The sequence below is a fragment of the Aptenodytes forsteri genome, unplaced genomic scaffold, assembly GCF_000699145.1.
Source record: "Aptenodytes forsteri isolate BGI_AS27 unplaced genomic scaffold, ASM69914v1 Scaffold155, whole genome shotgun sequence".
In the NCBI taxonomy this organism is placed as follows: Eukaryota; Metazoa; Chordata; class Aves; order Sphenisciformes; family Spheniscidae; genus Aptenodytes; species Aptenodytes forsteri.
Genome location: NW_008794446.1, coordinates 4129896 through 4143018, shown reverse-complemented (window position 1 = coordinate 4143018; position 13123 = coordinate 4129896). Strand labels below are relative to the sequence as shown.

Below are 13123 nucleotides of genomic sequence, written 5' to 3'. Positions count from 1 at the left end.
ACACCTTCTTGCAGCCTATCAGTACTGAAAGGGGGCTTATATAAAAGACGGGGGCAAACGTTTTAGCAGGGCCTGTTGTGACAGGACAAAGGGGAATGGCTTTAAACTAAAGGGGGTAGATTTAAACTAGATATAAGGAAGGGATTTTTTATGCTGAGGGTGGTGAAACACTGGCACAGGTTGCCCAGAGAGGTGGTGGCTGCCCCATCCCTGGAAACATTCCAGGTCAGGCTGGACGGGGCTCTGAGCAACCTGATCTAGTTGAAGATGTCCCTGCTCATTGCAGGGGGGGTTGGACTAGATGACCTTCAGAGGTCCCTTCCAACCCAAACTATTCTATGATTCTATGAAAATCCCTTTTTGTATTCCCAACCTGTATTATAAGCGCAGTCAAAACAGTTTCTGAAATCCATGCTTACCCTTTGTGCTTTGATTTTTCTTCCTGAAGGAATGAAGTAAGGAAGTGGAGATCATCTCGCATCTTCTGTGCATCAAAATATGTTGCTAATATATTGCTAATGCTTCTTCCTGAGGATCTCTAAGCCCACACTATGAAACATTTAGTAAATATTCTGATGAAATAACAAATTACTTAATGAATCAACCAAACTCATTTGAAACTGTTTGCTAGCAATGAGATGTAATGGGTAGCCAGCAGACGAAGAGTAATAATAATAATAATTTATCTCAATACAGCCAGTATTGTGTTTTGAATTGAAGTTAAGGAGCAAGTACCTTAGGATCTTTTTTTGTTTAAAAACAAAACATTAATTGTTGGTGTATGATTTTACTTAATACCACTTTATCTGTTTATGCTAAGATTAGTTTTCAAAAGTTAACATATTAACAGCCTGTGATGGAGTTAATCATACGATCCTTTTGTCTTATTTTGGAGAAGCTGGAAATACAAATGGAATTAGTTTATAAAGGATCCTTACCAAAGATAATCAGACAGAACAAATACCTGCATCATTCTCTTTTACATAGCCTTTTCAAGTCAAATTATCTGTTATTAATCAACATACTTAGATCTTTATAGTTACATGCCTACTTTAATTAAAGGTGCCTTTTGTAAAGCACAATCCAGATAAATTTGTAATACACAGTCCAAGATGAAACTTAAAGTAATTAAGGTAAATTTTTCAGACTTAATTTTCATGGGAAAGAGTAGACTAGAGAAATTGATCTGTAGTGATTTTTTTTAAAACAACAACAACAAAAAAACCCATACAAATTTCACTTTTATCCTAGTAGTGCAAATTCTTGACTTCTAGGGTTTTCTTTATTCCTCCAAAGCCTTTGTCATCTGAGTTTATTTGAATACATGAGTGATGTTCCTGATAGGATGCTTCATTTGTAAGCGAAGTCATAGAAACTCATGTCATAAGAATAGTTTATCTAAATTGTCCTGTATTTTAGCTCCACAAAACAGTAATAATTATTCGCTTAGTGGGAACTACCAATCAATTTAGAATTTGACAAAGGTGGCTCTTTCTTGTTCAATGATTGTCATAGCATAAAGACTTCGTAACCCTGGGATTTCCACTGTGAGCTTCTTTTATGTGTAATATGAAAAGGTTCTTTAAAATTCCCATAGATATAAATTGGCAGTGAAAATTAAATATTTATTTATGTGTGTAATTATTGTTATTTTTAGTGAAGAAGGAAGTGTCATATTTTGGAATTTTGAAGACTTTTATCTACAGAAGCCGTTGTTTTTGTGAATATCTGTAGTATAACACCTTCTTGCAGCCTATCAGTACTGAAAGGGGGCTTATATAAAAGACGGGGGCAAACGTTTTAGCAGGGCCTGTTGTGACAGGACAAAGGGGAATGGCTTTAAACTAAAGGGGGTAGATTTAAACTAGATATAAGGAAGGGATTTTTTATGCTGAGGGTGGTGAAACACTGGCACAGGTTGCCCAGAGAGGTGGTGGCTGCCCCATCCCTGGAAACATTCCAGGTCAGGCTGGACGGGGCTCTGAGCAACCTGATCTAGTTGAAGATGTCCCTGCTCATTGCAGGGGGGGTTGGACTAGATGACCTTCAGAGGTCCCTTCCAACCCAAACTATTCTATGATTCTATGAAAATCCCTTTTTGTATTCCCAACCTGTATTATAAGCGCAGTCAAAACAGTTTCTGAAATCCATGCTTACCCTTTGTGCTTTGATTTTTCTTCCTGAAGGAATGAAGTAAGGAAGTGGAGATCATCTCGCATCTTCTGTGCATCAAAATATGTTGCTAATATATTGCTAATGCTTCTTCCTGAGGATCTCTAAGCCCACACTATGAAACATTTAGTAAATATTCTGATGAAATAACAAATTACTTAATGAATCAACCAAACTCATTTGAAACTGTTTGCTAGCAATGAGATGTAATGGGTAGCCAGCAGACGAAGAGTAATAATAATAATAATTTATCTCAACCCAGCCAGTATTGTGTTTTGAATTGAAGTTAAGGAGCAAGTACCTTAGGATCTTTTTTTGTTTAAAAACAAAACATTAATTGTTTGTGTATGATTTTACTTAATACCACTTTATCTGTTTATGCTAAGATTAGTTTTCAAAAGTTAATATTAACAGCCTGTGATGGAGTTAATCATACGATCCTTTTGTCTTATTTTGGAGAAGCTGGATACAAATGGGGAATTAGTTTATAAAGGATCCTTACCAAAGATAATCAGACAGAACAAATACCTGCATCATTCTCTTTTACATAGCCTTTTCAAGTCAAATTATCTGTTATTAATCAACATACTTAGATCTTTATAGTTACATGCCTACTTTAATTAAAGGTGCCTTTTGTAAAGCACAATCCAGATAAATTTGTAATACACAGTCCAAGATGAAACTTAAAGTAATTAAGGTAAATTTTTCAGACTTAAGTTTCATGGGAAAGAGTAGACTAGAGAAATTGATCTGTAGTGATTTTTTTTAAAACAACAACAACAAAAAAACCCATACAAATTTCACTTTTATCCTAGTAGTGCAAATTCTTGACTTCTAGGGTTTTCTTTATTCCTCCAAAGCCTTTGTCATCTGAGTTTATTTGAATACATGAGTGATGTTCCTGATAGGATGCTTCATTTGTAAGCGAAGTCATAGAAACTCATGTCATAAGAATAGTTTATCTAAATTGTCCTGTATTTTAGCTCCACAAAACAGTAATAATTATTCGCTTAGTGGGAACTACCAATCAATTTAGAATTTGACAAAGGTGGCTCTTTCTTGTTCAATGATTGTCATAGCATAAAGACTTCGTAACCCTGGGATTTCCACTGTGAGCTTCTTTTATGTGTAATATGAAAAGGTTCTTTAAAATTCCCATAGATATAAATTGGCAGTGAAAATTAAATATTTATTTATGTGTGTAATTATTGTTATTTTTAGTGAAGAAGGAAGTGTCAGAATTTGGAATTTTGAAGACTTTTATCTACAGAAGCCGTTGTTTTTGTGAATATCTGTAGTATATTTTTTATTTAAGGAGTAACATTGCATGACTGTTGACTGACGATTGTGACGCTGAAACGTAGTGTTGAAACGTAAAGATGAGCTATTGAAACATATAGTAATTTATATTATATCTATATATTTAGATGAATGAAATAAGCTAGGTGGTATTTGTAACTTCACAGTGCATATCATAAGAATAACTGTCTGAATTATAAAGGCAGGGACTTCACAAATATAATATATACATATAGACATGAAAGCATCCTCAATAACATCTTCCAGTCAGGCAGTGTATTCTGTGAACACCAATTCTGTTCTCCTGTTTTATTTATCAAAAAAAAATTTTTTTTTTTTAAGTCTTCACAAAGGACATGTATGTTTGAGGGGAAAAATCAGTCAATGCTATAACAATGTAATTAGTCTCCAGTTTTTTATGTAACAGTATTCCAGAGACTTACTGTCTCTACAATACACTAATTGTAGAATAAGCAGTATCATAACCATTGGAAATACAGCATCTTCATGTTTTGGTCTGCAACCTTTTTTTTCTGCTTCTTAGTAATGGAAAACTGCTGGAAAAATTTTGTCCTGAAATGAATTATATTTTCAGTAGAATTCATAATTCTGTCTGATTTAGTGTTGTTTGACATACATACTTTTATTTTGTATCTGTATCTTGAGCTGCACTGCAGACAAACTGATCTGTTCTAGGCAGGGCGTGGTATAGAGGAGATGTAGGAATGGGCTGAAGTTTCCTTTATATTTGCCTTTGTATCTAGGGGAGTTGGAAATAGGCAAGAATGGAGAGAAATTTTGTATGGCAGTGCACAGAATTTTGCAAGTTTAAGGTGAGCTCTGCAGCAATCCGATGCATTTTAGTTACTGGTAAGTTTGTTAAATTCTGTTTGAAAAATTGTTCATCTTAGAAGACAGTCTTCTAATCAATATTATTTCCCCTGTGTCAACAGCAACCTTTTTAAAAGCATAATTTGGGCAACCTGGTTTTGCTGATAAAAATTTTTATATTTAAAATCTTCAGGTTTAATTTATTTTCAGCTGCCAAGATGACTACATAAATTGACTATCCTTGGAAATATGTTAAATGTTCTGGATACAATCCTCTAAATTAGGCAGTCAATCCTCTAGAAGACTAAATTCTTAGAATGCAATATTGAGGAGAAAAGATCCATTATATCAGTATGGATTTTTTTATACATATACACACATACACACAATTAAATGTTTGCTTGAGGTCAGTCTGAACATGTGGGGAAAGAGAAGTTTTGAAGAGGTTGGGAAAGCTTATCTGAGAATTGTTAACTGTTGGGTCTTTTCAGGCAGATTGAAGGCTCTCTAGCATAAAGTATGTAAAATAGAGAACATAACCTGTAAAAACAGTGTTTTGTGCAGCAGCTGTTATTTAGTGCAGTGTCATTCCCTCCTTCCTCCTCCAAAAAAGAAGTTTCACCTGAAACAAGTGTAAGCAAGATTTCTGGAAAAAAATCAGACTAAGCATGTAATCTGTTTTCTGCCTGTCTCTGATCATCATCTTCAGGTAGTAATAGCTTCAGTACTGTACGTACAGTGAGAAATTAAAAACACTTCCATTTTGATTTTACAGTTCTTCTATCAGTTAAAATATTACAGATCTTTTAATTACTTCATTTCCTGCATAATGATGTGGACAAACTGCTAGTTACATTTAATTATGGTGCTAATTTTCATCACTACTGTGGTCCTATACAGTATTCACCTCAAACTCCATGGTGCCTCTATGTGACTGCCAAGTGGTTCTCCTTAGCTGCTGCTTTTTCTGGTACTTGGAATTTTTTATGTGCTTGAAGGTGTAAAGTGTAATGATGCATTCACGTGTGCTATCCCAAGATTTGAATTACTATATAGTACAGTCAACTCTGTTATTTATGGTGGCAATCTTGGATAATGCAGAAGGATTAAGAGCTAGAGTTACTGCTTGCAGACCTGAGCTGACTCTGCAGAGCTGGCTTGTGGTGTCTTTATGTGTCTGGTTCGATAGATGTTAAAAGCCATTTTGGACTTAGGAAAAGGCGTAGCTCATTCACAAAAGTACTGGCTGAATTAATATGTTTTCCTGGAACTAGAAACATTGGTATCACTTTGCAGTGACAGCTAAGGTAGCTCTTTGCAGAGCTGATGCGGGCAGGCAGGATTAATCAGTTCAGCCATACCCCGCATAAAGATGGTTAATATCTAAAAAGTGATAGTTGGGCTCTATCTGAATCTAAATTAATAAACTTTGTTGATTCAGTCTTTCTTGCATAGAACCAGCTTGTATGTTTCTGTGTCTGTGGCATGTTTAAATATTAACTGGCCACTGATTATTTCTGAGTTGGCTGGTGTGTTTTATGTGTACTTAAAAAGAAGAAAAGAGAGAAAAATCTTTATTGTTAGGGTGTCAGTGTGTTTTATAACTTGTATTCAGAGTCCTATCAGAATTTCTAACAAATTTCTAACAAATGCAAAGAGATTGTATTAATATTAGATAAGAATAACTCCAGCCCATGAATTTACATCTAAGTTCATAGAATGGACAAATAAACTGCAATACAAAGAAAAGGGCTTTGATTAATCACTTATAAAAATGGAAGTAGGACCTTTTAAACTTAAGTCTGGTGCCATGTTCATGGTACAATAATCTTTTAATTCCATTTTAAGAATATTTTTTTACTTTTCAATATAGTATTAATAGTATTTATTATTGTAATTTAGGTCCTAATCCTGCAAAGATGTGTGCTGTTTCTTAACTTTATGCACAATGGGTTGTCCTCCTCAGTCATAAGGTTACTCATAAAGGATGATAGCAAGCACCATCTATATGGAATTTTCTTTGACCTATTCAAATTTTAAAAAAAGAAGTTTCTAAGTATATATCCTCAACCTTTACATAAGCTTCTTATGGATTGTCATGTAGTAAAAATGATGAGTATCTTATTTTAGATGACAAATACAATAGAAACTTTCAGTTGGGGTAAGAAAAAATTGATGCATGTAAGCTGGTTTGAAATTGATGTGACAGCTTGACAGGCTGTTTTGATAAAAGCTTTGGAATACTGTAAATGGATATTATCTGTGTTCTTTTACTGCTGACACTCTGTGGAGCATTCTGTATGTGATTTTAGACTGATTATTGTGACCATTCAACAATGAAGCAAGACAAGGCACTATTTCATGTTCACAGCATGTACTTTGCCTACACTGTGTACTTTTCGCATGGCAGCCTTGCTCACCAAATAGAATAAATCTTGTTTTCCTCAGCACATTGATTATTTTTTGGTGCTGGCATGGATTAACCAATCTCAACATTTATTTCAAAGTAAAAGGTTGTATTTGGAGAGCAAGTGAACCTTTAGCTGACCACATACTGTAAGTAAAATTGAAATTTATAAAATGCAGGTTGAACATTTCCTTTAATTCACTTTTTCATAGCTGCAAAAGCCACAGTTTTCACCTTTGCCTGTGCCCAAAACCTGTGTGAAAACCTTCATGGTTGCAGATATTTGTCAGTACAGCTAGGAATTGTTATACCTATTTTATTTTTAGAAAAGGAATAATGACTTTATGTATGCATTGTATATGCAGTACAATGCATTCTGTCATCTACCTTTTTGATATATTTGAAAAAAAAATTTAAATATTTCCTTTCTGTCATAATTTTTTCTTTCTCTGTTTCTTCTGGGTTTTTCAGCAACAGATGAGTGTATTTTTGTTCCCCTCTCACCACTCGAGTTAATTGTGATTTTTCTTCCACGGTGCATTGATCTGTTGTATGTTCCTGCTGTTGGTTTTCACAACATAGTTTCATTTATTGCCGAGTCTGTCCCCTGAAGTCTTTCATATCTCTTCTGTTTCTAAACAGTAACCTTTTCTGGGCAATATTTTCCCCTCCCTGTGCTTTCTGAACACCTCACTTACAGATACTGCTGGGATGGGCTGCTGGGTGATTTGCTTGTGGCCTCTGGAGTCTCTCTGTGCTTTCCTAACTGGACAAAAGTGATTCTCAGCCTTTATTTTGTCAGGCCTAGATATTATTCTCATGTTTGGTCTGGAGAAAGTATGAAGGAAGCTCTTCACCCTGATGTTCTACTGTGGTTTGTGGCGGGCATTGTTGCCCACATGCATGTTCAGCCATTTTATGCCTCATTTCTGTGGTAGTAGTGACTCTAGGGACTGAAAGTGTGGAATGATGATATACCTAGTGGCTGCAGATTTTGCTGTTTAGCATAGTTAGTCTGGATGGTAAAATGGTTGACACGGCCCCTGCCTGCATCATTCTAGTGCTGTCAGCTGGATCCCACTCATCATCTCCTGCCTCTTCCAACTGCAAAACCTTTGGCTAGAACTGCAAGTTGCAGGACTGGATATTTAAAACTTGGGATGGTTCTGGTCAAGTCAGGAGAGCTGACAAAATGATTTTGCACTTCTATTTAAATATGAACTCACTCCTATTGTTGTAATGTGTGAACAAACATTGGAGAAATTTGTCAGAAAAAGTAAGATTTGTATTCTTTCAAGGAATTGTTCACCACTTTAAGCCTGTTTCTGTTCACTTAATAGCTGGTGAATACTGAGAATGTAACAGATTGATTTTTCTACATTTGTAATTAAAAAAAATCTTGTTCTTTACATGCAGTGCTACTCTATTGGCTTTCTTGGTTGAGCTTCTTAAGAGTTCAGTAGCCATGCAAGAACAAATGCTTGGTGGAAAAGGCTTTCTAGTCATTGGCTACCTCCTTGAAAAGGTATGTTTGGAGGGTTTTTTTATCTTTGTTCTTAGTATTTCTACTGTCTTTGTGGTATTTTCAGTCACTTAGCTCAAAGGACTGGTGGAATAAAATATATTTGTGGTATGAGATATTTTTGATTTGTAATACTTACAAGTTGTCTACAGGAATCTTTTCAGCTTCCTTATCCTCTTATATGTCAGTATTCAAAGAATCAGTTTTCTGGAGTTGATCCTGTTTGTCTAATTTATGCTTTTACTTTAGATCTGTTTGTGAATCACTTTAATGTATTTTCATTTGTGTTTCTCCACTCTCTGTCCCCCAAACTCTCGTTTAGGAAAGTTCTTTTGTTCCCAGTTTGTACAAGCATTTCACAGACATGTCGTAATTTAGGTTTAAATTTCTTTTTTGTGTATGTTAATAAAAATTAAGTTAATCCTCTGTGGCTCGGTTCTGAAATTGTTGAAATAGTTGCTCTGTGTTTTGAAGAAGAAAAACTGTAAAATAATTTCATTTCTGAAAGAAACTGTTGCAAGGGGCATTCCCTTTACTTGCTTGTTTTCAGACATGATGAGCAGTTACCACAAAACTGAGGTTCAGTTCAGATGCTTGTCTGAGGGACATTATCTGCCTCCTGGCCCAAAGCCCTCACGTGACTGTGATTTAATAATCTGAAAACAAACTACTGTACTAAAATAGTAATACTCCTATGGTTGAATCTCATGGCTCTGACATTCTTGAATGTCTGCTACTGTATTTTTCATTAGCATGAGGTCAGTATAACAATCATTTGAGAAGAAGTTATGACCAGAACTTTGTGTTGTCCGATGGTGAAATTATATAACGATAATCTCACCTGTACTGAATTTTGAAGATGAATTATAAATAATTTCTCTCATTTTGCTCCCTGTGTTATTTTCAGCTAGGGAAATACATTCTTATAGTACAAGGACTTTACCTTCACTGAAGTAATACCTAAAAGCAGATTATTTTCTATGCTTCTATATTTTCTGTACTAAGCAAGTGTGATTTAGAATGTCAAAGAACTAGTCTAAGGTGGTTTTTTTCCCAATGGTAGGTTTTCTTGTGACATAACCAGAATGAATTTACAAAGCTGTTAGCTCCAGTTCTGTAAGCTATATACAGGCAGGCTAGTGAGCCCTCATGGAGTCCCTCGCTCTTGAATAGAGCAGTATGGTTTATGCATATTGAATACATTAATTTAGAATGTTGTACATGAATTTAAAAAAGAAAGTTTGCGTACTATTCTAATTAACATCTGCTACAATCAGTAAACTCAGGGTATGTGAATTTTTAAAGGATTTTGATTGATTCTATCACAACATAATTTTTACAGCATATGCCACTTTCTGGGGTTTTTTATGCTATATTCTCCTTAGCTGCAGTTTTTTAAAAGGATATACTTTATTTTTTTCAGTATATGTTTATATTCAATTGGCACACATGGCAGGAAAAAATCCTTTTGTTTCCTAGCCAGGCTCAATTTTATTATTTGTAAATTATCTGTTGTTCATTTGCATGTGATCAAATACTTCAAAGAGGAAGAAAGCTTTTTCTTTTCTGACTTGAACTTCAGAATAACATTTTTGTTCTTATTAGTTGCAGACTGTTTGTTGTGAATTGTGATGTACAAGCCAAAGGAAACTCAGCATCCAGGCTGAACTTGTATTACTGACAAATGGACTTCACTTCTAAAAATAACAAATCTGCGTGTTCCCAGATTGTACTTACAGTATTAAAAGTAATTGGAGCATTTTTTTAGGGAAGGCAAAGGGAAGGATGTTTAGTGGTTTTTCCTATTGGTTCCTTTTGTTAACTTAGTGTATAAAGAAGTTTGTCAAAGTCTGCATGCCACGTTACTACATAGGAGCAGCTCTCAACAGTGATTTTATAGCATATGCTATGAAACTGAAGGACTCTCTTGAAATTTGAGGAAACCTTGAACCCAAATCCTTCAAATACCTACTTATGTTTAAGGAACAAAAGCAAGTCTTCCAGTAATGTGTGTTTACATAGTGAGAAACCTAATTTCAGTAAGACACATAATTAACTGAAGAAGAGTTAAGGACTTCAGACGAAGTTCTCAAGGCACTGTGCTGTAAAATGTAGAATCCTGACTAGATTATAATAAAACAAAAAAGAAAAAAGAAAAAAAAAAAAGAAAAAGGATTTAACCTCAGTTATTGATGAATATTTTAACCTGTTAAATGTAGCCATTAGAAAGATTGTGAATATTATTAGAAAGTATAACTTGCTGATATTTTTTCTTACTTTGCTTTCATATTCAATGACATAAAAACATATGAGGTTGCATGTATTTAGTAAAGATGAGTCTGGTGAAAATATCACTTCATATTTCTGCTGTAAGTATATTAAGGAAGAAGGTTTTTCTTTCTTTGTTCTTTCTGATTTTTCCCCAGTCATCTAGAGTTCATATAACCATAGCAGTTCTAGAACAATTTTTGTCATTTGCGAAATATTTGGATGGATTGTCACATGGAGCACCTTTACTGAAGCAATTATGTGATCACATCCTTTTTAATCCTGCTATCTGGATACATACCCCTGCAAAGGTAATTGTACACTTGAATGATGTTATAACTCCTACAGAAACTCAGTCCCTTTTTCGGTGGCTGCGTTACATTGTTTTCCTAAAGATTAAGCATAAAAGTATGTATTTTTAATTGTAAGCAAAAAGTAAGATATCTTTTTTTACACATTAGGATAAACTTTCATTTCAAATTAAATCATGTATTTTGGTTTCATAAAAACTGTAGAAAGTTATTGTTCATCTCTGGTGATAATGAATTAGTTGTTTTCCTAAATAATCACAGCTGAGGAATGTGGACCAAAGTGAAAAATGGCATGGTCCTAAAATCTGGTAATATATACTTTTAGTATAAAAAGCCAAATTAGAAAACAAACCAGTACATTTGTTGTGACATAAATCATAGAATCATAGAAAATTTAGATTGGAAGGGACCTCTGGAGGTCGTTCCAGGTGTCAGTCCAGTCCCCGCCCTAAGTTGTTTGTAATTATTTTTTATATCCTATCCAAAGTAAATCCTAAAAAATCTACAAATTAAAGTTATTAATGTATAACTTACATTTATGTGGATAATTATTTCATTCTGCAGGTGCAGTTGTCTTTGTATACCTACTTGTCAGCTGAATTCATTGGAACTGCTACCATCTACAACACTATACGCAGAGTAGGAACAGTACTGCAGTTAATGCACACGCTGAAATACTACTACTGGGTGGTTAATCCTGCTGATAGCAGTGGCATTACCCCTAAAGGATTAGGTAAGTACAATGCATAAGAAAGAAAATATAAGTATTTCTTGTATAGGAAGATTTATGATGTAAATGTGTGAAAGCTCCTTGGACATGTAGACAAGGAGGTAACGGCAATAATCGGTACCAGTGGTCTACAGTAGAAGGACTATGCAAGTACTTTTGGTGTATCATACACCTCTGATGATAATTCCTTATGTTTATATGTATTCCCAGAAGATTCCAGCTCTGGTCTTCACTTACATAGCATATACTTATGTGGGCATACTTTAGGAAACATATTAAAATCACTGATTTTTCTTCTTCTGTAACAGAGAGGAAACGTTAAGTGTATTTCATATGCCAAAGAAAGCTTTGTGGGGTTTGAATGATTAGTAGTGTTAAGTGACCTTGAAAACAGAGTGGAAACTTCTGGTTCTCGCTGCTGAGATCTCTGAAGCTGTATTTCCAGTTTAATAATATTTTTTTCTCTCTCCTTATAAAATAGAGATTGATTTAACTTCGCTTAGAGACACGTGCTTAGCTTAGCTCAGGAAGCATTGAATGACAGCAAAACCAAAATACAATAATACACACAGGCTAAACACTGCATGAAACAGATGTGTATTAACCAGAGCATCAAATCATTCTAATCCTTTACACTCCAGCTGTAATGTCATTACATTTAGGTGACTACTTGTGTAAAGCAGGGAGGATTTGGCTGAAAGTCTCTTAAAAATTAATTGATATAGGAGAACTTATTAATTATCTTTATTCTGTAACTATTACTGTCATGCTGAGAAATTGAATAATTGGGGGATGTTTTAGTGCTGTCACATATCCAAATATTTAAGAATGTGACATATATAACATATAAGTTATTGGATAATTCTTCATTTGTGAGCGAGCAGTATTCATAGGGTTTTTCTTAAATTTTTTTTTTTTAATAAATAAAAATGAAAGGAACAATTCTTATCCTAGATTATATATCTTAATAGGCAGTGAAGTTGTAACTTGTTGAGGCTCACAGAAAGACCTGCTGTTGGAGCTGGGACCTCATTTATAGTTCTCTCATAGTGTAATATTAGACAAATGATATTCTTCATAAAATTACTAAAATTTGCTTTAAAAGCACACCATTTTTGTTCTCTGTTCATTTGAATGAAAAGTTTGTAATATCAGATTATGAAAATTAACTGTGGTGGTTACATAATTAGTGTGAAATTTTTATCCATGATAAAATATATTTTCCACTTACACTGATTCTGGATTTTCTCTGCCAAAATGGAGATAAGGTCATTTTTGGTACCTACAATGAAAGTGTTTCCATCTGAACTAGATGTCTGCTGATTATAGACAGTGGAATGCAGAAGTCAGTTGCCTGAATATGGGTTTCTACCATCATTTTAGTCTCTGTGGGGCATCCCACCTGCCTTTCAGAAGGATGCAGGTGTCCTGTGCATCCTGCGGCAAATCTGCTTGTTCTGTGTAGATATTTTGGATACCTCATCGCATGTCAAATCACGCTGATAAGTATGTTTGGGAGGTGTCATGGTTTAACCCCAGCTGGCAACTAAGCACCACACAGCCGCTCGCTCACTCCCCCCTGG

The 13123-nt window shown here is 34.7% G+C and overlaps 1 protein-coding gene across 1 annotated transcript in view; it reads left to right on the top strand.

Annotated features, from left to right (window-relative positions):
• The window catches only part of NBEA (neurobeachin), a 437354-nt gene that overhangs the window by 55957 nt on the left and 368274 nt on the right, over positions 1 to 13123 (top strand). Inside the window, exons 11-13 of the mRNA XM_009290267.2 lie at positions 8126 to 8234; positions 10658 to 10810; positions 11375 to 11543. Of these exons, the coding sequence (XP_009288542.1) occupies positions 8126 to 8234; positions 10658 to 10810; positions 11375 to 11543 (431 nt within the window). The remainder of the gene's footprint in view (positions 1 to 8125; positions 8235 to 10657; positions 10811 to 11374; positions 11544 to 13123) is intronic.